Consider the following 26,586-nt stretch of genomic DNA (forward strand, 5'->3'; position numbering starts at 1 on the left):
TACAAGCATAGTTCGGGTCCAACAGGAGGACTTCTACTGACAGCTGGGAAAATGCTGGCTTCAGCTGTGAGTCTTCCCCCTTAGACAGCATTGGTAGTAATAAAGATGTTATTTGCTTCTAGGAAATATCTGATGTGCATGCCTGCTAGAGAATCTTCATTTAAGGTCCTTTTTATACCCCTACCCTATCATCATCTCTCTCTTTCTAGGATCAAATCCCTTTCTGATGCTCTTGATGACCTGTACAAAGAATTCAATGCCCTCAAAGAACGGCTTGGAGAACTGACTACACGTTTTGAGGGAGTAGAGTCTTTTGTGGATGAGATGAATAAAGGGCAGGGCCAGACACCTGCAAAGACTCCCATCAGGGCTATCCAACCAGAGGCTTCTCCCTTGCCAGCCAAACGCCGGAGAATCTTGATCCGGAATGGAAAGAAACTCACAGAACCTCTGACAGATGGAAACTAAGCAACAGGAGTGCACTACAATTGCTCTAGAAGTTCAAGCCATCAGTTTTCCCTCCTAGATTGAGTTATTTACTTGCCCTATTCATTGCTACCATGAAAAAAAAATCACACAAGTTGCAAAGCTGCTCTCAGGATCAATACAGATAGGTTGTGGGGATTATGGAATTTGGGAGCATGGTTCCGCTGAGGAGGAAGCATTGCTAAGAGGATCATGAGTACACAAGGACAGTTAGTCTGAAGAGGGCCTGTTCCTTAAAATACTCCTCTGCAGCTTGAAGAGTTTGGGGAAATGATGCTTTGCTGCCAGAGAGCTGGTGCCTAACCTGTACCCTGCTCCTTTCAGTAACACCAGAACCAGGTGTTCTTTGACCAGGAACTCATTTGTATATTAGGCCACACCCCTCTTATGTAGCCAGTCCTTCAAGAGCTCTTATTATAGGGCTTACTGTAAGCTTTCTCAGGAGTGTGTGGCCTAATGTGCAAAGAAGTTCCTGCTACAAAAAAGCCCTGTCTTTGACCAATTCCAAAGTTTCTCTGAACATTCAAGAAGGAAGTGATTCTGTCTCACTTGCATAAATTGTACTGGCTCTGTTGTCTAGGTAATATGGATATTGTAGTTAAGCACTGAGGGGGGGAAGTATCTAACAGCTGCATCAAAGCTTTTGTTCTTGGCATCCTGTATATAAATAACCCAACAAGCCATACATCTCCAGTGTAGGAACTAGAAATGTACAGATTATCAACATGTAGGTTCTGTGCTAATACATCTCTTAGATGTAATGGTGGATATCATTGTTAAATTATTAAAAACATACCGGCTGTAAAAGGTGGGGGGGGGGAGGAGAGGAATGCACCTGAAACAAGCCCAACCAAGAGAGAAGAATTATCACTGCACTTTCCTCTGTCTGCCATGCCAGCAGGGGCAAACTAGGATAGTAGCTAAATGGTAACAGAATTGACCAGAATCAAAGCAGTTAATACTGAAAGTCAAATTAGAATAGATTTCCACTGCTTTCTCCCCCTTCCCTTGACAAACCAAAGGGAGCCTCAAGCTTCCTATGATGCTTAACCAAAAGTTATTCTGCTTTATATAGCTACAAGTTTCTTTAAATGACAAATACACTGAAAGCATATGCCCAAATGTAAATACATACGTCTCAATTTTTCTGAATCTAAAGGACACCTTGGATGGAAACCCAAGTCATTGCCTGTGTGAAGTCCCACATCTTCAATGGTACTATTGGCCTCCGTGCCTGCTGTGTGGTGATGAGTTTGCCCAAGATCCTCAAAATATGTGTGTGTGTGTGTTTTAAAACCCCTCCCACCTCCACTCTATCACGAGCAAAAGGGGACAGGATCTTCATTTTTTTCAGTGTTTGCTGTATGAACCGAGGCCCTTTCTGGGAACTGGGTGAAGTCAAGCCAAAGTGCCACTTAGCCAAATATCAAAGATGAGCTTCAGCCAAATTATGAGTAACTGAGTTTATATAATACTTCCCTTCCCTGAGAGTTAACAGCTGCGCCCCTTTCCTGAGAATCTGTAGAGCTGTGTGTAACCCTTGGCTACTAGCCCCTATCATAAGGACAAAACACTAGCATTTTGGTGAGGGGAAAGCAGCAGTGCTGTGATTTTTCCCATCAGCCCAATAGATTTACACTGCTTCCAAGCACAAAGTTGTTGATATGAGGTACACTGTCTAAGCAAACCTGGCCGGAGCCTTGGAAAGGATTGTGCTAAACCCCAAGCTGGTTGTAGTCAGAGTGGATAGCATCGTGATATTTAAGGCCAATCACCAGGAATGGTAGAATTTCTAAAGTCTATCCAGGCTACTGGCCGCAGCTGTAGTATTAATCTGGAGTAGCAGTGGGTGGAGGAAGTAACCACAAGAAAAAATGATTCCAAGCAGCAGTTTTAGAATGTTATCTTGTGATGCTTCTGCTAGACATTGACACATCCATGCACACTACAGCTTCTGCCTGAAAGCACCTTCAGAGGAACTTGAAACCTAAAGTCTCAGGATGGATCTGTAAGAACTTTAGCTCTTGCTGTCATCAGGATAAGATTATCAGGGTACCAAGCATATTTGGTACTTCAAAAAGGTCTTGAGAAATATATGTCCTCCAACCCTGACTGTAGTTATTCATTAATTTGTTTTTGAACGGCTAGTTAGCAAAGATCTCTACTTTTTTGAGGACAAGTTTCTTGCCTGCAATTTCTTGTCAGTTTTTTTTTCTGTTTGAGAGAGACAGACTGAGCTCAGCTGCAGCAGAATTGGCATCTCACATTTGTGAGATGTGTCTGTTCTTGACAATTCTCAAAAAGGGCTTGCTTTGTGGAAAGCTTTAGCTTTCATGGATACTCAGCAAATTGCCTTTAACTGCGGTTGCGAGAATCTTTTTTGGTAATACAGGATTATAGCATTTGATGCTAGTGTTCCTTTAGCGGTCATCGGGGGGAGGGGGGAGCATCTTTTGTTACCTTTTCAGCAGTACAAAAAGTACAACATACTGTTCTAAGCTAGTACTGGTTACCTTGCCAGTTTTGCTGATGATCCTGCTGCAGGAACCACAATACATTTTTCACCAGTGCACTAATACAGCATTGACTCAAGTGCATTCTAATTGGCAAGTGGATTTAAATCTAAGGAAATGGGTCAAAGCTTTCATGAACTTGAGGAGCCGCCTCTCCCCTTCCTTGCTGGTGCACAGCTGTTTTCTCAGCCCCTCCGAAAGTGAGTCCTATGCTAGGACAACTAAGGTTAGTCATGAGTAGGCACATGCCATTAGAACAGTAAAAGATGTGAAACAATTCACAGGTGTATTGAACAGCACCAGGCATGGAGTTCTGAGGGCAAGTCTGATGAAGAAGCTTCGGTGCTCTGAAAGCTATACTGACAGACTGCAAAATCACAGAGAGAGAGATTCCCCCATGAAAGGTATCACTGTGCTGATCAAGTTACTAGCTGTTAGGCAGCTTGCAATGGTGCAGAGGCCAGACTAAAAGAAGAGAGGTGGTAAGCACACAGAACAGCAGCTAGATGGATATTGATTACTGCAGCTGTGGGTTAGCTTTGCACTGAGAATGCCCCTCTTGGAAGGCTGCCTGCAAACAACCAAAAGAAACACAAGGACCACAGTGTCCCATGGTAACTACAAACAGTAAGTGGGATCAAATACTCTGCACATGAAATGGGCTACAGATTTGACAGAGCAATACCACCTTAGGTCAGAGGTGTCAAACTCATTTGTTATGAGGGCCAGATCTGACATAGATGTTACTTTGCTGGGCTGGGCCGGGCCATGTGTGCCATAAAATGTAACACAAGGTACTGGAGATATAAAGTTTACAAAGCTGATTTCAGATGTCGAATGGCAACAGCAGATGAATGACAATAGCAGGCTTGATTGGATTAGGTGTGATATGCAAGGTGGGTAGTAGGCATGGAAAAGGAGTTCAAATAGGAAAAAGAGTTCAACGAGGATGTATATTGTCACCCTGCTTATTTAATTTACATGCAGAGTACATCATGCGGAATGCTGGCCTGGATGAAGCACAAACTGGAATTAAGATTGCCGGGAAAAACATCAACAACCTCAGATATGCAGATGATACCACTCTAATGTGAAGAGGACCTAAAGAACCTCTTGTTGAGGGTGAAAGAGGAGAGTGCAAAAGTAGGTTTGAAACTCAACATCAAAAAAACTAAGATAATTGCATCCGGCCTCATCACTCCTTGGCAAATAGAAGGGGAAGACATGGAAGTAGTGACAGACCTTACATTTTTGGGATCTAAGATCACTGCAGATAGTGACTGTAGCCATGAAATTAAAAGACATTTGCTCCTTGGGAGGACAGCTATGGCGAACCTGGGCAGTATAATAAAAAGTAGAGACGTCACCCTGCCAACAAAAGTCCGTATAGTCAAAACTATGGTTTTCCCAGTAGTAATGTATGGCTGTGAGAGTTGGACCATAAAGTGTTGGTTTGCATTACATTCAGATTTCATTTTTAAGTTGTTATTTTTAAGAGACCCTTCTCATACCTAAACAATTAAAATCTGTTTTAAATAGTTGAAATATTTAATTTTTAAAAACCCTGCTTCTCATACATCAATTGTGCAGGTTTAACTGGAACCAAATATCTGCATTTTTAATAGAACTTAATTCTAAACATGCATTCCCCTTTCTTTGGTACCTTGTTTTCTCTCATAACAATCCTCTCCTTAAAAATCTCAGTATACAAATTCCACAGTTACATGCATTATTTTAACTGTAGTTGGAGAACAGGAATATTTTGAACTATTCCTTTTGGTCAACCACTGTTACTGAAATGAAAAGGGGCTGCTGTGTAGGGAGTAATGAGAACAACAGATGGGTAAAGGATGGGGGAAGCTAGTAACTGGGGGCCTGTAGTGACATGCGATCATCTGAGAAACCAACTAGCTATCCCACCTGCTGCTTTCCTTCGCTTCCCCTGATTAGACCACTTGGATGATGTGCAGCTCCCGTTTTTTTTCTCCCTTTTCATCCTTTTATCTCTCGGCTCTCAAGAGAGCTCCTATCTACTGTTGGCAGCGATGCCATCTGCTGGTTCTGGTGCATTATAACACTCCTTGCCTTTTCACAACAAAGAATCTGCGAGTTTTATAAGCCACCTGTCTGCACAGTCCGCTGTCCCGATACTGCTTTCATTGTTCTTGGTGGTGGTGGTGGAGGAAAGTGCTGACCAATTGCAACTTGCAGTTGCCTTATGGCGACGTTTAGAGCTGGTTTGCCTTTGCCTGCCTCCGTATCACAACCCTGGACTTGAGTTTCTTGGCGGTCTCCCATCCAAATACTAACCAGGGCTTACCCTGCTAAGCTTTCGAGATCTGGCTAGTCTGGGTCATTCAGGTCAAAGCTGCACTGTACTTACTGTACCATTAAAATAGGAGGGAGGGTGCTTTACTGTACTCATGAAAGGGTTACTGTAACTATGAAGGGTTAGAAAAGCCTGACAGGGTTCATTAAAAACGTCTATCGAGTCCAGCACCTTACGTCTAAGAGAGACTAGTGAAATGTTTCCGGGACGACAAGCAGCTTACATAGACAATATTGCCATACGATGGGGCCGGTCTCCAGCAGCTGGTTAACTGCCTCTAGCTATGGAAGTTCCATCTCTCCATAGTATCCTGTGTCATTAGTATCCTACTGTTCTCCCAATCGCCTTTTTTCCCTCCGGGCTCTAAAAGGAACCTGTCTGTAGCTACCTCGCCCTATTAAGCATTCGCGCCAACACTTCATTATCCACTTCATTAATGCCCATTGTCCTATCCACAATCCACTGAAACCATATAACTGCCCAAATGAGGCTGCCTTATGAGATCCGGCGTAATCTCCAGCGACCGCAAGCAACACTCCGAGCTCTTTCCCGGCCTAGCGAACGAACCTGAGCTTTCGTAAGGGGAGCCCTCGCCAGAAGCTCTCTCCTAGGGTGCAAATACCCCTGTTGCCCTCAGCCCCGGCAGCCTCACAGAATCACGCGCCCCATTCCCCTCTCTCGCCCCACTCCGTTTTACGACCTGTCGTAAACCCGTGTCTGCCCAGCCGGCTTCTTCTAGCACGCCCAGACTTCGTCGCAGAGAGCGAGCGAGCCGTAAAGTGGGGGAAGGGTTGCCGCCCGCGCCCAGTAATTAGCGACGCGAGAAGCTCCGCCAGACACAGAGCGGCGGGAAGGCGGGGTCACAGTTGCGGGCCCGCCCCTTTGTGGTGAGGGGGGAATTGCATGGGGGTGGGGGGGGTTGGAATTGGTTGTTTAAGCCCCCGTGGTTCTGGCTTCTTCTTTCTGCCCTCTCGGGGGTAGCTTTTCTTTTCTGGGGTGGGGGCGCGTGGGGCGGCTGTGCCTTTACTTCCCTCCCCTTTGTTGTCCTCTTCAGCGCTATCCATCCTAACAACGGGGAGTCTACGTCGGTGCGGGGCAGCATCGATCAGGTGGGAAGACGAAGAAGGCTAATAGGGGAGGGGCGCGGGGAGGGGAGGGGCCCTGCATGCTGTCATGCAATCCTTTCGCTCCTTCCCCACGCTTGTGGGCATGTAAAGAGAAAAGGGTTGCCCCAGGGCAGTCCTGCACCCCCACCACCCCATGTCTGCATCTCTCTTTGGTCTTCTTTCCAGGCTGGCACCGGGGGTCATGGCACAAGTGGGGCACAGGGTGGATTACCTGGCAGGATTCTGCTGCCCGGTGGGGGGGCTAGCAGCTGGGAAGCCTAGAGTGCTGTGCCACGACAACCAGATCTACCTCTCCAATGGCACGGAGTATGTCTATGTTTATGATCAAGAAGGGCGGCTGATGAAGGTAAGTGGTATATGGCTCTCCCGGCCAAATCTAGATTGGTCCATTTTATGTCTTTGGCACTGGGGACATGTGAAGGCCCCAGGAAAGTAGGTCAGATGCTGCCAGCTACTTCCGGGATCTTCATGTTGGCATCCCAGAAGAAAGGCTGGGCAGATGGTCCAAGACCCCTACTAGTCTGATTTAAACTCTTTCACACATCGCATTTGTAAGCTGTGCCAGTTAACTTGTGTTTTTATGCTTTTAACTGCTAAAGCTGGTTTCCAAGCACCAGTTGTTATGAAGAAAAATCCACCTTACGAGCATCCCAATTGTGAGTACAATATGATGCATCCAGAGTGCTTAGGGGATAACTGAGCCTCAGCATGTGCTTTTCCTCTCCTAGTAACTCAGCTTCCCAGCTGTCGCTATGGCAGGTTTTATAGCTGTTTCCTACCAGTGTGAGGATTGTTACAGCTTCTAGATGCTTTTGTATATGTACAGGAGACCCAAGTTGTGTGTGTTGTATTTCTGTACTTTTGTGACTAGCAGTAATACTAAACGCTTTGTTGGAAAATCTACATATATGTATAAACTCATATTTGCAATGGAACTCTGACGCCCCCCCCCCCACACACACACAGTGCTCTAAGGAGAAAGAGAGTTTGGGTGCATGTTATGTGGAGAAGCATTAGACATTTAGGAGAATTACTAAAAATAAGGGCTATGGAGTAAAGCCCTGCACTTGCAGACATTTTACATTGAGGGAAAGGGAGCTTGCATACAGAACATTCTACTGCTGATAAAATAGGAATGGGAATATGGAATGCGCTGGATTGGCGGCCAACTCGTTTGTTCTGTGATTAGTAGGTTTGGGGAGTAGACTGCAAGCCTTCAAGCGTGCTTCAGAGCTTGCATAAGTGGTCAAAGCAGAGAAACGAGTTCTGTACGATTTGTGTTGCATTGCCATCTTCTTTCCATAAACCTAGTATTATGTACCATGGCTGTAGCAACAGACTATCACAGGTGGTCCTCTACCTTCATTTTCTGTGATGATAATACAGGAGAAATATTGCTCAGTTTTGCAGAAATGCTTGTTGCATGTTGGCAGGCTCAGCATAAAACCTGTGATTTTTTTTTATATCTTTTCTCATGAAAAATCATTAGGGAATGCTAACTAATATGTAGGACCTGACATTAGCCATCTAACTGTGCAACGGAGAATTACTTTAGTCTAACCCTATTGGTTTTATTGGGCTTAGATTGGCATAAATCTACATGCAATTGCACTGTAAATCTTTAAGAAGATGCTCTAGTGACTTTTCAGTGCATGCTTCTGCTGTTGCACCCTTTTTATAGCAGAGTGATTATCTGAGCTTTGTTGTTCACTTATTTGTGGGGGGGGTTTGACATCTCACTTCTGACACCTTTCACAAATCTTTTACACTCTGTTTTGCTGTTCTCTGTTGGTGAAGAACTGAAATTCTTTTTCGTGGCTGAATGAAGCTAAATGCTGGGCTTTTATATGTATGCCATTTTTCCTACATTGTTTGCTAGGCTCATGCTAGGCACCTTAGCACTGCATGAAATGTATCTCTAATTTATTCCCTTGATTGTTCCTAGGGAACCCATTATGGTAATATCTGGCTTAGCCTCCTACACTTTTCCCTCATGCAGAGAAATAGGGCACAAATGGGTTAACACTTTTTTTTATTTTACTGGTTCTCCAGATCACATGTAATGCTAAAAATCTCAGCTTTGCAAGCTTTCTAGTGCTTAGAAGGTACTCCGATTTCAAACCTTTGAATTGCTGTTAGCTGCAGACATCCATGTGGGCTATTGCTTGTTCCCTCGCTGATGAAATGAAACCCCATCTTGAGTAAAATATGTCACTTGTTCATCAGCACAGTATGATAGCAGAGCCAGTGGTTGAGAGGTTTTAAAATGAACTCACTTATCACTAACAATCTCCATTTATTATGAGGTACGTTGTTCTGACAAAGCTTTACTGAAATGTTCATATAACAGAAGTAGTAGTAAATCCTTAGCTAGTGAAGAGGAAAAAACTTACATCTACAGGTTTTATGAGTGTGGCAGTCACTTAAATAAAATATGTGCAGACATTGTGGATTTTGACTGCATGCCATTCGCTGTCTGAAAGATGCTTTGTCTGGCCAGACCTAATGTGGGCAGGAAAGAAGGCAGGGAGGTAACAGATGCTCATTTGGAACACATTTCTTTCTACTCCGTGTGACTGTAGCTTTCAGGGGGGAGATATTCCCAGAGTATTGTATTCTTTGTTTTACTGCTAAAGCAAACTGCATATAATATCTGTAAATGGGATTGCTGACTTTTTCCTGGCCCTGCCCTTGTACCTTTTAACAATAGCCTGACCTTTAGAAATAGAGCAAGTGAAACTTTATCCTGTCACACTATCCATAAAACAGGCGAAGCCTTATCTGTTCCAATTCTACATGTCATGCCACTGTTAAAGGCACAGGAGCAGAGCCTTTGAATGATCCTGCGCATATGGATCTAGTGCTGATTGTCCTGTTGCAAAGGTAGACCACTGGCTTCTTTCTCAGTGTGACCAGTTTAAGGAAGATTATGACAGGCCTTGTACACTCCAGGCTGCTGATAACCAGCCCTGGGTGCGTGTTCATATATCTGGTCTTCCAGAAATGTGGTTGTGTAGATGAGGGGATGGTGCCTCAGAGGTAATTCTCAGTGCCTGTCTTTCTCTTTAATTCTACCTCTTAGGAGCAATTGAAGAGGGCCTCCTCTCCTTTCCCAGTCCTCTTCACTGTGTCTGTTTCCTTCCTAGGCTGTCTACAGGTTTCCAGATCAAGTTTGGCATGTGGAGCTCCTGCCTTTCCACCAGCAGCTTTATATCCTGTGTGCTGGAGTTGGCATTTATTGTGTGTCCTTGGACTACCAAAGCAGGTGAGAGCTGGCTGGGGCATTATCTGACTGAGCTGAAGGTTTTGACAAGACAGTGTGTTAGCTGTTAGTACTTTCAGTCAGTAGTTTAGATTGGAAAGCTCCAGATTGGGGGGGGGGGGGCATCTCCCCATTACCACCATTTGCCATCGCTGCAATACTCCCTCTAAGCTAAGGGGGAATCTTGTGAACAAAAATTCTGCTTTGTTGTGAGCTACTGCATAAATTAGTTTGCTCTGGAGCAGTTTTCCTGAGCTAAGACAAAAATGTGTAAGCCAGAGGCTAAAAACTGTGACCTAGCTCATACTAACTCAGCTTAAAGGGAATGACGGCTGCCACCCACTTCTGAGATCTTAAATTATTGATGCCATCATTGTCAGTGATTAATCTCTTTCCTGCTAACCACCAAGCTTTCTCAGGGATGGCTGCAGTCCTTTGGAGTGCCATCCTTGAGGAGACCTGACAGGCCACTTCAGTAGCTGCTTAAACAGGAGAGGCTGTAGCTCATTGGCAGAGTATACACTGCTTGTAGAAGGCAGCAGGTGCTAGAAAAGACCTTTTTTTTCTGGCAGCAGCTCTCTAGGCTGTTAGAGTGGACAGTGTTGAGCTTCATGGACCAGCATCTGGCTCTGTATAAAGCAGTTTCCTGTCAGAATAGCATTACATGCGGGGTTGCACAGTAGCGGAACGAAGGCTTTAGTTGCAGAAGATCCCAAATCCTGGCATCTCCAGCCAGAAAAGTATGCACATGCTGGACAACATCTTTGCCAAAGTTCTCAAAAGAGCTGCTGCCAACCAGAGTAAACAATAGTAAATAAGATGGGCCTGCGATCTCACTTGGTAGGCTTTTCATACACTCCTGTCAAACTGGTGATGACTGGAATTGACTGGTTTTAAGCACGCTGCTTTTAATTCCATGGGATGTATAATGTTATTTGATTAAGATTTTCATATCTTCTTGCTGATTTATATTTTGATCCTGTATTTTGATGTTCTATTGCAGGAGAAGGCAACCTTCTTCAGTCCATGTGCTGAAAAAAATGCAGTGTCTATCTGCGAAGGTTGCAGTTAACCAGACACATTAGGAATAAGCCAAGACACAAGCAGTACTGCCAGCATCCCAGGTGGTGGCTGTGCAGGTTTGAGAGACAATGATGGGCACTTGTCAGCTTCTCTTGCACTATTAGCTCCAGCTATGCTGTGCTGCCAGTGCCTCAAATACTTAGGTGGAGATATGATCCTGGCTGCCAAGCAAAATGGTCTGATGAGCCACTGTTGGCACATGTGCCAGGGATTTCCTACCTTTGTCCTCGTTTAAACTGACCCAAGTGGGCAGCCATGTTGGTCTGAAGCAGTAGAACAAAGCTGGAGTCAAGTTTCACCTTTAAGACCAACAAAGTTTTATTCAGACTGTAAGCTGTCATGTGCCAGAAGCACCCTATTCCACCCTATTGTCTCCTGCTTTGTTCTACTGTTAAACTGCTTTGAGAACCAAAACCTAAATTTGAAAAAAAACCTTATCTCTATTACACAGTGCTGAATTATCCACCTAGTGCTTTTATTCCACTGTATTTTTAAAGGGATTTTACAGGTTCTATTGTTCTGCTTGCAGGGACCTTGTTCCTCAGAGGGACTGAGGGAGCTTCTTTTCTGGAGGTTTTCAAGAGGCAAGATGGCCAGCACAAACCTAGGGAATCTTGCACCATTGAGGTCCTTCTGACTCAATAATATCCCTAATGAAACAGAGCATGATTCTTCTTTTCCTATCAGACTGATTCTCTGTTGCCTGCAGCTTACAGAGGGCAGGGTCTGATTCCTGTAAGAAGTCCACGATGCTAATTCGTTCAGATTGTTGTGGGAGGAAGCAGTGAGGACGTGTTATTTCTGACAGAGACAGGTTACTTCTGATAGTCTAGCATGAAAGTTTAGCTTGTCAGGCTATTGGCTGGCTTGCTGTAAAGCAGACCTGCATTGCTTGTGACTTGGCAGGCCGAAAACAGCTCAGCAGCCTTACACTGTGACATGCCAGGTGCTTGACGTGCCCCAAGATTTTTCCCTGCTACGTAGACTGCAAAATCAGTAGAGTTGTCAACTAGCAAGTGGGCTGCTATCGTTTGTAAGTTGTGCAGACCTGGTCTAAAGTTGCAGCAAGGAAAAAACTGCCTTTGGGGATGAAGGATGATCAGCTTGTGAAAGGTTTGCAAATAGCTATGTGCCTGCACTGAGTAAGAATTGCAACAAGGCTGTAAGGCAAGAAAGTTTTTGGAAATTGGAAATGCAGTTCTGTTCATCTTCGATCTTCTGTGCAGTCCTACATGGGCACTGCGCATGAGCAGGCCTGCTGTGAAGAGGTTTTTCTAGGCCTCTAGGGGGGCACTGTGCAGTGGAGCTGGAACCAGACTTTTCCTGCCCAAACAGTCATACGCTCCAGCGTTCCCACCCTCAGTTTCTTTTTCAGCGCTGAAAGAGAAGGTTCTAGCTCTGCTTCTTCTGTAAGCCTTTGTTCTTCAGTCACTGTGCATGAGTTGTACAGAGCTCTTACCCTCCTCTAGGTTTGCCCCTGGCCGTCACCTTGCTGTGCAGTGGGCAGCTAGTGATCATTTATGCCTGGCATGGCCCAGAGGAAAGCCATTATGGTGCCAAAATGACATAGATGAGCATGAATTCTGCTTATTCTACTTGGGAGAAAGGCACAACATGACTACCTGTAAGATCTGCCAACACTTCACACCTAAGAGGCTAGAGGGAATTGGGCATCAAAGGTAAAAACTGCACTTTTGCACCAATGCCCCATCGAACCTGACTTTAGCTTCAAAGCACCCACCCAAAGCTTCTTCCTCCTCCTAATTGGCCAGGTTGGTTCCATCAGTTCTCTGATCTAAACCACAATCAATCCAGTCTCCAGATCTCAGTCACCCCTGACCCAGAGATGCTAAGAAGCCCAAACTTAAAACCAAACATAAAGAAAAGCGTAGTTCAGATCTAAAGCATCATGCATCGACTCAAGCACCTGATTTGACACCCGCACCCAAGAGATTTAAGCGCTTCCAAAAACTCTGTCACCTGCGCCAGGTTCACCATCACTATCAATCTCCCCGTCAGAAATCGATAGTGAAACAGAACCAATGGCCGTCTTGACTCTAGGCATGCTTGAAACTGAATCCAACCCACAGGTTCCATGATCACAACCTCCCACCTCTATCCCTGGTCTCTGCATTCATACCCATATTCTGTATCCCTGGCATCTTTATGAGTGGGAGAATTATGACACTTCATGAGCCAGAAGGGGTCTGGTTTGATGCCGACTCTCTCAGCACAGACTGCCTTCTTACATCAGATACAGTTTCTAGGAGACCACTTTCACCCATTCTGGTGTCCAATATTAAGGAAGGCGAGGACAGGGTCTTGGTTCCAAGGTCAGTTCTGAGAAACTCACTCAAGCACAGATGAACCCTAGCATCTCCTACAGAAGATTTGTATCTGAGCCACTAAAGGGGAGGGACGGTGGCTCAGTGGCAGAGCATCTGCTTGGTAAGCAGAAGGTCCCAGGTTCAATCCCCGGCATCTCCAACTAAAAAGGGTCCAGGCAAATAGGTGTGAAAAACCTCAGCTTGAGACCCTGGAGAGCCGCTGTCAGTCTGAGTAGACAATACTGACTTTGATGGACCAAGAGTCTGAGTCAGTATAAGGCAGCTTCGTATGTATTTGTACGGAGAACAGATGTTTAGGATGGCCCAGTTCTTGAGACTGAAGTGGCAACAACTGATCACAAACCTAAATATAAGATTTTGGACTGTACTCAGAGTTATCTGGCATTATTGCCTTTCACATGCTGGAAGGTTTGAATGATCTATCATATGAATTGTGGCAGAAGCCAGCATCCCTTCAGGCCACATTTTGGAGAATAGAGCACTTCTATAAGATCAAACAGGACTCTGTCAGCTGTTGGGCCACTCCAACTGAAAGGAAAGGTAGAAAGTTAGATGTCCTGGGGTGTAAGATACACTCCTCTTCAGCCTTGGGTCTCAGGATCTCAGATTACCAGGCCATTATGGTCAATATCAGCTTTTTCTGTCAGAAGGATTCTCCTGAATCTCAAACTATTACCTGTGGATAAACAACCCCCTCGGTAAGCTGCTTCAGACTGAGGCATTCAGACTGTCCAGACAGCAGATTAATGCCAGCTGTCGTACAGCTGACTCAACTGCAAGAGCAGTGGCCAGCTCCATTGTTTTGCAGCATCATGCCTGGGCCAGGGTGGCCATACTACCTGAGGAGATAAGACAAAAATTGGAGGATCTGTCCTTTGAGAGGGTACAATTTTGTTTTCAGAAAAAATTGGTTAGGCATTTTCATAGATTAAAAAGAACAGACTGTGAAATTCGTGGCATTATGCCCGCAAGCCCCTCTCCGCTTAAACAACAACCCTTCTCTCATCAGCCCTGGCAGCCTTACCAGAGAGATTATCTTTATTTTAGTCCCTGAAGGTCAAAATATCCTGCCCCAAACCCTTTCTGCCTCAACAGGGTTACTCAAAAAGGAAAAGTGCTCCCAGACCTAGAAAGGGACACCAGTCCCAGCAAGCCACAGACTCTCATCATTCTCATAAGGCTGCATTCTGACTGGCCTTACTTCTGACAACTGTCAGACAACTGCACTGACTGCATTGATTGCACTGACCCGTTCTCACCATCCATGCCGCCTTAATGTGAGCGGCGGCTTAATCGCTTTAATTTTAAATTGTTGTAACTGTTTTAATTGTTTTACTATGTTGGAAGCCGCCCTGAGCCCATTATGGGAAAGGGTGGCCTATAAATCTGCAAAATAAATAAATAAAATTTATTCCCATTACTTTTTAGTTGATTAAAAAAACCCGGTGGGACTAGACCATCCTAAATCTTCGAGGCCTAAATGCCTGCCTCTCTTTTGAAATCCCACATGGTCTTCCTAGTTTTGATTATGCAATTATTAAAGTAAGACTTATGGTTTATTGTTATTGACTTGAAAGATGCCTACTTTCATGTTTCCATCCATCTTCAATATCACAAATATCTGTGATTCTATTATGGTCTACCAATATACTGTGGTACCCTTTGGTTTGGCCACTGCTTCTTGGGTGGTCACGAAATGCATGGCAGTGACCTACATATACCTATAGGGATGTACCATATTTCTCTGCTTAGATTATTGGCTTCTGGTCTCCTAGCCCTCTTGACTGTTGTCTTAACAACTTGTGAGAAGCTAGGCCTCCTGATTAATTGGGAAAAGTCAAGGGTGGTCCCTTTTCAGAGAGTACAGATTATTGGAGCCGTCTTGGATTCTATGTTGTCCGAAGGGTTCTTGCCAGCTGATACAGTTTACCAGTATGGTGGTAAAGTGTACCCATAAATATTTTCAGACAGTGCGTAGTATATAATGCCTGCCAGTTTGATGGTTTGCACAACAGCTGTAATAGCGCTAGGAAGACTTTCTATGCTCCTTTTCCAGTTGTTTTTTGTCCTGTTTCATAGTGAGTGGCATGTGTTATCTATCCCTAGACCTGTGATTCTTCTGCTGAGAATCTGCAACAGGATGTCCCATTTGGAGTTCCCCAATGTGAAGTTACATTAACTACTGACTTTTCCTTGATGGGTTGGGGGTCACACTGTATGGGGCTTATCAGCTCATGGAGCATGATCTTGGCAGAAAAGGCTGTTGCACACTGAAATCCTGGAGTTATGAGTGGTTTGCAACATCCTTAGCTATTTCACAGATATCCTATGAAATCATACAGTTCTAGTTCAAATGGACAATATGACCACAATGTTTTTTTGGATAAGAGGGGTGGCACAAATTCCAGGAGCTTATGCCAAAGAGCTTTAACTGTGGTCATTGGCGGTAGGACTGCATGTAACTATTTGTGCCATCCCTGTCTCTGGTGTTCTTAACACAGAGGCCAGACATATTGAGCAGGACAGTTTCCTGAACCCATCAGTCTTTGCCCTATGGATGGTTCCAGAAGTGGCCCTTTTTGCTGCAAGGGAAAATGCCATAGCTCTCAGGTTCTGTTCAAGGACAGGGAGAGAACTGGGTTTCATTGTGGATGCATTCCAGATCCCATGGCAGGATGCTGTGTTTTATACTTTCCCACCTTTCCCCCTACTCATCAGAGTTATAGAGAAAATCAGGAGAAAGGTACAGACATGATCCTGTTGGCCCCTTTCTGGCCCCTCCAGATATAGTTTTCCACCCTCATAGAAATAGCATGGAGCCATTGCATCCAATTTCCGAGCAAACCAAATGATAGAGTATAGGCCTGGTGCTTTATAATGATGTCAGCTGACTCAACTTGACAGTGTGGAGACTCCAGACAACAACCTAGTTTTCTCCCATAAAGTCAAATGAGATCCTCCTGTATTCATATAAACCATCCATATCTCTTTATATGGAGATGTTTCTCTGAATGGTGCAAGGACAAAGGTACCTCCCCCTCTCAGGCACCTCTGCAGCCAATATTTAAGCAGTTACACTTCCTTAAATTTTATTTATTAGTCTTATATCCTGCCCAACCCCAAAAATGGACTCAGGGCGGTTCACAGCAGTTAAGATATAAAGAATAACATATAGTTAAAACAATCAAATAAAGCAAGATGGCAGGAAACAAGACAAAAACTCCAGGGCAGTCCTTAATGCCTCCTGCAGGATGATTAGTCCGAAGATGTATTTCTGGGGGCAGGAATGCCAAGATGGATTGAATGTTGGTTGCTTCAGCCAAAGGCCTGGTGGAGCAGCTTTGCAGGCTCTACAAAACTGTAACAAGTCCCTGATCTGACATTGGAGTATGTTCCACCAGGCCAAGGCTCAGTGGATGTCTTTTGAGCCAGGAACTACCAGGAGGCGTTGATCAGCAGAGCACAAGGCTGTCTGGGACACAAACAGGGAGAGACAGTCCGGTAGGTATACTGGTCCCAGGCCGCATAAGGCTTTAAAGGTCAATACCATTACCCTGAACTGGGTCCAGTACTTAACTGGCAGCCAGTGCAGTTGGTAGAACCCTGGCTGAATGCATGCTCACACAGACATCTCTGTCAGCAAGCACGCCAACACATTCACTAGCTGCAGTTTCTGGGTCAGGTTCAAGGGTGGCCCTGGGTGAGCGAGTTATAATCATCTAGCTTGGAAGTGACCATTGCATGAATCACTGTAGCTGAGTCCTGGGAGGTGAGGTAGGGAACCACTCTCCTGACCAGCCAAAGATGATAGAAGGCCAACTTGGCAACAGCAGAGACCTGGGCCTCCACTGAAAGTGAAGCATCCAGGATCACTCCAAGGCTCCTCACCCTTGGCTTTGGGGTCAACAATGCCCTGCCAGGTGTTGGGAGCCAGATTCTCAACCCAAGCTCCCGTGACTCAGGAATAGGACCTCCGTCTTTGTTGGATTTAATCTCAGACAGCTCTGCTGTAACAATCCAGCCACAGCCCCTAATGCCCTGTCCAGAATATCTTTGGTGGAGTCTGTCTGTCCAACAGATAAAGCTGGATGCCATCAGCATGATGGCAGTCAGACCAGCTGGGCGACTGGGCACATATAGATGTTGAACAAAATTGAAGAGAGGATTGCCCTTTGTGGCACTCTGCATTCCAGCAGGTATCCTGGAGACGTCCTCTCCCCAAGCGCCACCCTCTGTCCCCAACCAGAAAGGCAGGAGGAGAGCCATTGTAAAGCAGTCCCCCATATTCCTATATCGGCTAGGCAGTGAGCCAAAAGGCCATAGTCAATCATGTCAAATGCTGCTGTTAAGTCCAAAAGCAACAGCAGTGCTGACCTGCCTCGATTCAGGTGTCCCTGGAGGTCATCTGTGAGGGCAACCAGCACAGTCTCCAGCCCATGGCCAGGGTGGAAACTGGACTGGAATGGATCCAGGATGGAGACCTCATCCAAGAAAGCCTGGAGCTGCTCAGCCATTGCTGTCTCAGCCACCTTACACAGAAATGGAAGGTTTAAGACTGGGCAATAATTGGCAAGGACCATAGGCTTTTTCAAGAGTGGACACATCACTGCTCCCTCAGCCTTACTGGGAATGTCCCTGAATACAGGAACAAGTTGATTATATCTTCCAGGGGCCCAGATACCATCTATGCAGGCCCCTGAAAGATATTGTCAACTTATCCCTGTCTTCAGGAACATTCCCAGCCAAGATGGGCACAGATCTAGGGGACAAATGGTGGGCTTTACAGCTGCCAGAATCTTGTCAACTTCCTCCTAGGAGACCCAACTGGATTAGTCCAAAACTGGACCTGAAGATGGACAAGGGGCTTCCAGTTCCCTTACTGCATCAACTGTGGTCAAAAGGTCCTGGCAGAGAGCCAAGACCTTGCCTGCAAAATAGCTCGCAAATGCCTCACAGCCAAAGTCAGTTCCTTACCATTCTGCTTGCCTTGGAGCAAGGTAGTTTGTGACTAAATTGTCCTAAATAATTGGGCCGGTTGAGAACTCACAGACTCAGTGAAGGCCACACAGAAATTCTTCTTAGCAGTCTTCACTGCCATCTCATAGGCTTTCATAAACGTCCTATAAGATGTTCTCCCAGCTTCATCATAAGTATGGCGCCACCCTCACTCTAGTTGTCTCAATTCTTGGGAGTTTAGTCTACTGTTTTCTTAAGGCACATTTATACTGTGCCTTAAGCTGTATACACATAGCTGTATACTGCTATGGGCCTGGCAGGAAAGTCTGCCTTCTCTTACAGACTGCCCCAAAAGTTTCTCAAAGGCCTGTTTAATACAAATCAACAACAGGAGCCACTTGTTCCCCAATGGTCCCTTTTGGTGGTTTTGTTAATATTGGTGTTCAAGTCCGTTGAACCTTTAGCCACATGTCCACTGGCCATTTTGTCCACAAATGTCTGGTATTTAGTGGCCATCATCTTGACTGGGAGGGTCAGCAAACTCGCTGTGCTAAGGATGAACCTGCCTTTCCTTAAAATGTTTCAGGAGTGAGTGGTCCTGCAACCCAGTATTCAGTTCTTGCCCAAGGATTGTTCCAAAATTCCATCTCTCCCAAGACATCACACAGTCAGTGTTCTTTCCATCATCAGCCACTGAGAATGCAAGAACCTTACACATTTTTGATCTAAGGAGAGCTTTATTATTTTACTTTAAAAGAGCTCTTGATTTCAGGAGAGATAGTGTTCTTTTCACATGTTACATGGGTCCCAATGGGTAAGAGGACCTCTTCCCAGACTGTCAAAATGGACCGTGTCAGCAATTAGGACATGTTACACACAGGCCAAGCTTCCATGTCCATTGGGAGTGTGTGCTCATTCCACCAGAGCAATGGCTTCCTCCTCCATTTTGGATGGAGTTCCCCGTCAGAGATTTGTCGGGCTGTGACACGTCATTGGTAGATATGTTTGTACGCCACTATGCATTAGACTTGCAAACTCGAAGAGAGGCATAAGTTGGCAAAGCAGTACTCCAATTGTTGTGCAAGTGACAAGAACATCACCCACCACCTGGTGAGTAGCTTATCAGAATCCCCATGTGGGACTGCACAAAAGATTGATGATGGAAACAGGATATCACCTGTAACTGTTTTTCACTGATGATCTTCTGTGCAGGCATACATACCGTCCCTCTTGCCCCACTTTATGCTCTCTTCTTGGTTTTGGTGGCTCTAGAGCAGGGGTGGCCAAACTGTGGCTCTTTCACACATATTGTGTGGCTCTTGAATCCCCCACCATCCTGATGGCCTGCAGTTTGAAGAATGCATTTAAATTTAAAGTTGTTTTCTTTCCACCTCCCTCCCCATCTATCTTCCTGCCTGCCTACCTACCTACATCTAACATTTACGTCTTGTGGCTCTCAAATATCTGATGTTTATTCTACGTGGCTCTTATATTAAGCAAGTTGAGCCATCCCTGCTCTAGAGGAACTGAGGATGGGTGTGTTGGAAAGTGGGAGCACATGACTTTTGGGGCTAAAAGCCCTAGAGGCTTTTAGCTAGAAAAAACTCTCTGTGGCAGGCCTGCTCATGTGCAGTCCCCATGTATGTCTGCACAGAAGATCCTCCATGAACAACAGGTACAGGTAAGAGCAACCCTGTTTTTTCCATATGAACACAGGTTGTGTGGCCAAGTGAACTACTAATTTTTTTATGTAGAATAATAGGTTTTTGTAGATGTGGTTGCAAGGCTGAATATGTAGCACCAGTCTTTTGTTATCTTGAAGACCACCAGCAATGCACTCGGCAGACTTTGCCTCTCTGCCATTGCTGTATGGTTTCTAAGTATTTAAATTAGGCTCGGGCATTTGTAGGGCAGTAAAAGGGTTAAGTCATTGAGTCCTCCCTCCAGAGCTTTCCTCTGTGTTATCCAGCTCACTGCTCTTGAATTCAGTTCCGTGAAGCAGATGCTAAACACTCCAGTTTTTCACTTTTTTTTCGTTGAGCTTTCCCCTTTGGCTCTATTGAAAGCTTTTCCTTGCTTGCTTTGAAGGTTAGTGAAGCAGACAGATGGAGAAGAAAACGACTGCTTCTCCACCGTCCTCCCCATGGGCTCCAATGCCTGCACTTTCCCCGATGCCACGCTTTGCACCTTCACGCTGCTCAATGATGTCCTCGTCACCCTCTCCCAAGTACAGGGGAAGTGGTGCATGAATCTCCACAAGCTCCCGAGCCCTGAGGATCACGAGAACTTGCCACGTCAACCAATCAGCCATGTGGATATCACCACCTGCACAAGCAATGATGGGGATGTGTCCCTAGCTCACTTCCTTCCAGTCCTGTGTTGTGCATCTTCTCCTGGCACCAGTGGTTCCAAGGAGGGCCTTCGCCACTCAGGAGGATTCATTCTGGAAGAGCCTCTCTTCAGCCTCCTCTTTGGTGTTGATGCTGCCATGCTGGATTCTCCCATGATCCTGTGTGGCTTTCCAGATGGGCAGTTGTGTTCTGTGCCCCTGAAGTCCCTGAGTTCTGACAACCGCTGCTGCGAAGATTCACCTGTCAAGATCCTTCATCATTTGGAGGAGCCAGTTGTCTTTATTGGGGCCTTGAGGACAGAGCGGAAGTCCCCAGAAGCTGAAGAGGTGCCTGCATTTGGAGACTTAGGCTGTGATTGTGTCGTAGCTCTGGGGCACTATGGGAAAATGGTGGCCATCAAGGCAGCTCAGCGGGAAGAGGTCAAGGTCCCAGAGCTCCGAGAATATTACCTGCAGGGGCCTGTCCTATGTGCAGCGTGCAGTGGAGGTAGCCGCATGTACTACAGCACCCACTCCGACATCTATGCTGTTGACTTGGACAGTAACACCTCAGATACAGAGAAGCTGGAGGACTCCCCTGGGACCCTTCCATCTGCTTTGTCTCCCGCCAGCTTGAGTATCTGCAGCGTGGTGGCCCTTTCCTTATCTTCCCGAGAGTCAGAAGGTACTAGTGTATTTGGGAAAATGACTCTGTGGGTCACAGGGCCAGCTTTATCATGCAGTGGTTATATACACAGTCCTCAAAAATGCTATTTGTAAGTTGTGAGGAAAAACTGACCAGTGATGAGGGACAAATAATGTGGCTAGGATGGTTCCTGAACTATGGACTGTGGGTGCTAGCTCTAGTACGTCTTCTGTCAAGCCTATACTAGTCTTTGTATCTTCACACAGAGCAACAGGTAGCTATGAAAAGATGGCCAAGCTATTCTAAAACCAAGCTTTTGATGTAAACTGATGGTCAGAAACTGGAGGCCCCTGAGCTGAATCCAGTCGTTAGAGCAATGACACCCAACCCTTTGGTTGCCAGAGATAGAAAATGAAGCCAAGAAGCACTTGGCACTGGATTTTTTGGCAGGCTTCCTGGGGCTAGGGAAATTGGTCAGCTTCCCTGTTTGCTTTACTCTCAGAGTATCCCCCCCACCCCCAGCAGAAGTTAGTTGCCTGGTGGGTGAAAGGCAGCATGTAATCTCTGAAAGAAAATAGTTGCTGGCTAGGGGTGTCGATTTTTCTTCCTGCCCAGTATTAGATAATGTGTTGTCTTCCCTAGGCCCAGGGACAGATGGCCATTTGTGAGTGAGCTCAGGGTAATGTGTCCATGTTCTGTCCAAAAAGTTTATTTGCCACTATCGCCTCTGTTCCTTGCTTGATAAATTTGCATTATCTCTAGGTTCTGTGGTTTATCTTTGTCAGGCTTGCCAAGTCAGGAGTTAAAAAGGGTGGGGATTTTTGTTTTGGGTAGCGTGAAGGGGAGCAGCCAACCACGCATTGACGAGGCAAGTGCTGTAGGCAGTGAAGGATTCAGAAAAGTTCTCTGCCCTGATGCTTCCCAGTGGCAGGATACTGTCGTTGCCTCGTTTCCCAAGGGATAGAGATTCCAAGAGACAGAAGGGGGATTGCCTAGGGATGCTCTGTTTTCGGTTCCAAACCGACCAGGCTCAGGGATTTACTCGACATTTGGGTTTCTGCAAAACAAAACTATTTTTGCACATTGCTAATAAAGAAATTGGTGGCAAGGGGAAAGGCCTGGGTTCAGAGGGAAATGAAGGCAGCAAGATAGGGACTAAAGCCCACAGAGAAGAGATATAGCTCTGTGCAGCTTATAAAAGCCCTGCTTCTCTGCCCATTGTAAGCCTTACCAGGAGAAACTTAGCAGGCACTTTTCTCTCTTAAACTTCTGTGTGTAACAGTGAGAACTAGGAACTTGAATCCAGAGCATTTCAGGCAGTTAAATTCTGTGTATTGTGTGCTGTCCATACACTGCCATATCCGTTGGCTAGTTCTTCAACCTCTAGACAGAATATCCTGGTGACAAGGACTTGCAGATAAGGAAGGCAGTGTAGAGCACATGCTTTGCATGCAGAAGTTCCCAGGTTCAGTCCCTGGGATCTCTAGTTAAAACACCACTATTTGTTGGGCAAGAGCTTCTTCCTGAGCCACTGCCATTGTAGACATTGCTAAACTGATCAGTTATCTGACTCAACATAAACCAACTTCTTATCTTCATGTGTTCTTTAAGGGGGTACAACAGGGCACTACAGAGCTGAATAGAAACAAAATGAAGCTGGCTAGCTGAAGTGCCCCGGCTAAATGGGATGCCATGTGGAGCAAGAGTGTGTGTCTTTGCCCATCTTCCCCTGAGTGCTGGAGAACTCTTCTTGAAAGCAGGTTCTCCTTCCCTTCAAAGGCAACCACTTTGGCTGCTTGATGCTTTTTCAGCATTGCTCCCCACTGTGATGTTCTGTGGAGAAGCAGCACTAGGAAGCCACATCTCCATGCATGTGTTCCTGGAGAAGGGGGTACAGTGTGCCTACTGGCAAGTAGCTGGGAGCTGGTTTTGTAATGAGATGGCTGGCTCAGCAGCAGGGAGCATTTTCTTTCCTTTGCTTGCTTCTCTGCAGGATCCTTGGGACTGCTGTGCATCCCCGTCCCTATGAGCGCTATCTCCCAGCGCCATCCATTTATATGCCCCTGCATGAGCTCATCGTCCTGCTCACAAATTCATAGTTGGGGGCAGAGAATATGGCTTCTGAAATTGCTTGCTTATGGGAGAAATATCCCTGCACACAGGCTTCTGAACCTTCCACACAAATTAATCCTCATGCTTCTTCCACTCCGGATATTTCTGCATGCAAATAAATCCTCTTTGGAAGCTGCAGTCGATTTATCTGGTGGCTTTGGAAGGATTCTTTATGAGGGCTGCCCCGCAGCATGGGAACACTGCATGATTCCCAAGAACTAGGTCATCGTGCACAGAAGCAGGATATTTCATACATGAACAGATAAGCCCATGTCAGTCAGGTGGTTTGTGCTATGTAAACAGATGTCTGCATTGGCCATGCAGGCCCAAGTGAGTGAAGGGGAAGATGGAAACCCCTTTGGGTCAGTCTATCCTATGGACTGGGGCATTCTTTTACAGCTTGAGACTGAAAAGTGCCTCCCACCCACAGTGGAAAAGCAATATCCAGCTGTCGGCTGAGTCTTAACCAAGATAAAACATGATACCTCATGTTTACTGGTTAGCCCTGTCTGGCCACATGCACAAGTGCAGTTCAGCTTATGGTATTCAGGAGCTGCTCATGTCCTTTTTGAAGAGGGATACATATCCTTACTCCTTCATTTCTGATTTCTTTTGGTGGAGTAGGGTCCTTGCTGTTCCTCAGTCTGCAGAGAAGGCTACTTTCTGTCTAGAAAGTAAAGCAAAATAGAAATCTGGGGTATCATCATGTACCTTCACTGTATGATCATGTGTATGGAAATGTAATGTGTGTGTGAGTGAACACTGCAGAAGCAAAATGCTTGTTCCTGCAAAAGCTCCTTACTCTGTTTATGTGAATGTGTCTTCTGTTGTATTGAGGAGAGTTGGAGGGAGGCAGCAAAACTGCAGATCCTCTTGCAGAGGGTCCCTAGCCTCTCCGTTTCACATGTCCTTGCATGCCTTCTCCTCAGGTGAACTCCTGGCTTTGTCCGCTAAGGGCCGACTCATGACCTGTGGCTTGTGCAGCCCAGACGATACACAGCCTGTCAAGATGAATCCTGATAAAGCCGGACAGAGGATCAAGGAGCTGCTCTCTGGGATAGGCCATGTCTCTGAAAGGTCAGATCTGTCCTCTTGTTGTCACTCACCTCTGCTCCTCCCCACACCTTGCAGTGCAGGAAATGATAGTCATACAACCTTCTCATAATGCTTGGTATTTCCTAACTCTTACTGGACTTTTCTGTCTGAATAACTGGGCTTTGGAAATCTGATAGCAATTACCTGATGAAAGCAAAAATCTCCCCACTGTGAGCCTGAGTGAGTTAAGAAGGGATGCTCAGTTGCCCTTAAATATTTGTTTGGCAGTTATGAGAAAAGTACCTGTCTTTATATGTTGCGGGAAAGGGGTTATGTTTGTATGGCTCTTCCTCCATTATTTGTTTGGTTCTAACTGCTGCCAACTTCTGTTTGGGAGCTAATTTAAGGGAGGCATGCACATAACCTCTCGCTAGTTTAGAGTCTATTGATTTGGAATTGCCTTGGCCACTCTAGCAAAGCAAAGCAGTTAAGCCTTCTGCGGTATTAAGTAGAAATGCTCCTTGCTGTCCATATTCAAGCAGAAAATGGGGTATTTGGAGATTTCTTGTCCATTATAACATTGGGATTCCAGCTTCTTCACTCATTTGTATTGGGCAGGTTTTAGTGTTCACCTTAGCAATAAATGATGTACTAGTGCCAGTGTTGGTTCCTTTCCTGGTTACTGCAGAGTATCATCCCTAAAAAAAGTAGTGGACCAGAAGAATCGAGCTTTGACAAGCCTGAATCAGGTGATGAATGTGAGTGCGGCTCTGCTGTCCAGTCAGAATGGTCAAAAGCCCATCACTTGTACCATCGCTGCCCACTGGAGCCGCTTGCTAGTTCAGGACACCTTGACAGTCTCCTGCATATTAGAGAACTCAAGTGAGTGCAGCCTGGAGCGAGGCTGGACCCTCTGCGTTCAGCTCTTTGCCAGCTCCTATGACTTTGAGGAAGGCTCCTCAGATTCTGCCACCACAGATTCTGCCACCACCTACACCTTCCCTATAGATCAGCTTCTTCCTGGGAACAAGACGGAGGTGACGCTGCCCTTAGGCCCTGCTGAAGGCTCCAAGCTGGAACTGCCTTTCACAGTCTCCTGTTCTCTCTACTATGGCCTGCGGGAGATCCTGGGCACTGTCTCAGAGTCCACCGAGCTGCTTGATGACCTGCTTTCTGATGATTCCCCTGGCCTTTCCCCAGACAGAGAAGGTATCTGCCTACCCTTGAGGGAAGTCACCATTGACATCCTGCATTGCCTCCGCTTGGATGGTGGCAGCAGAGAATCTGAAGCTACCCCACCTGCAGCTGCCATCTCTCTCCCCATGGATCCACTTGATACCTTCCTGAAACTGTCCCGGGTGCAGTCTGATCTTGAGAGTATGGAAGGCAGCGAAGAGCTTGTTCCAAGTGCTCTGGGAGAGGATTACTTGGCTCCATCAGTGGCTTCTATCAAGGTGTCCTCTGAGTTGCTGAGAACTGCCCTGAAAGACACTTCTGAAGGTGTGTGATTTCTCTGAGCACTGTTAACCTGCTTGCATTCTCCCCCTCCACCTGCTCCTCAACTATGTGAGTACACTCTGTATTGATGGTTCCCAGATGGTGTTTGCACGTACTGAAAAAGGTGATGCTTCTGTTTACAGAGGGTACTGTTGGGGATGTGTGTAGATGATTGACTATGAGCAAATTTATCACAACTCTGGGGAACTTTAATCCAAGCCATGTAGCCAGTGGCCTGTGTGTGTGTTTGTTTGTGTGATCATATTTATACCTTACCCCACAAAATTCAGAGTGCCTAGGTAGTATACAGGATCAGGTTAGACCTGCTTAGCTCCAGCATCATTCAAGGGAATGAAGGTGTGAGTGCAAATACACCGCTATCTCTACAGAGAAATTATAACGTTCTTTATCAAAAGTAGTTTGAAGTATTTTGTACTTTCAGGATGTGCTTTGGAGTTAGAGTTGGTGCAAAAACCTTCCTGGATCAGACTGTTTGTGTGGCAGGAGACATTTAACAGGAAAGAGAATAGTATGGAGGCACAGAATATTGTTCTGCTGAGACTAAGCAGGTCTGATCTGATCTGGTATACTTTTTTCTCTTTGCTTTTGTTTTGCTATCTAGTCACAGCTGTCTTAGGGCAACCCATGGGGTTTTCAAGGCAAGAGACATTTAGAGGTGGTTTGTCATTGCCTGCCTCCGAGTCATGGCCCTGGTATTCCTTGGTGGTCGCCCTTCCAAATACTGACCAGGGCCAACCCTGGTTAGCTTCTGAGATATGATGAGATCAGGCTAGCTGGGCCATCCAGGTTAGGGTATCCTGAAATATAAGATGCTTCAAACTGCTTTTGATAAAGGTCAAGAT

The 26,586-nt window shown here is 45.8% G+C and overlaps 1 protein-coding gene across 1 annotated transcript in view; it reads left to right on the forward strand.

Moving 5' to 3' along the window:
* Positions 1 to 6,090: 6,090 nt before the first annotated feature.
* The window catches only part of FAAP100 (FA core complex associated protein 100), a 28,775-nt gene continuing 8,279 nt past the window's right edge, over positions 6,091 to 26,586 (forward strand). Inside the window, exons 1-6 of the mRNA XM_060253145.1 lie at positions 6,091 to 6,215; positions 6,621 to 6,801; positions 9,602 to 9,720; positions 20,193 to 21,124; positions 24,121 to 24,268; positions 24,915 to 25,726. Coding sequence (XP_060109128.1) covers positions 6,637 to 6,801; positions 9,602 to 9,720; positions 20,193 to 21,124; positions 24,121 to 24,268; positions 24,915 to 25,726 — 2,176 coding nt within the window. The 5' untranslated portion in view covers positions 6,091 to 6,215; positions 6,621 to 6,636. The remainder of the gene's footprint in view (positions 6,216 to 6,620; positions 6,802 to 9,601; positions 9,721 to 20,192; positions 21,125 to 24,120; positions 24,269 to 24,914; positions 25,727 to 26,586) is intronic.

Source organism: Heteronotia binoei, chromosome 13 (assembly GCF_032191835.1).
Source record: "Heteronotia binoei isolate CCM8104 ecotype False Entrance Well chromosome 13, APGP_CSIRO_Hbin_v1, whole genome shotgun sequence".
NCBI lineage: Eukaryota > Metazoa > Chordata > Lepidosauria > Squamata > Gekkonidae > Heteronotia > Heteronotia binoei.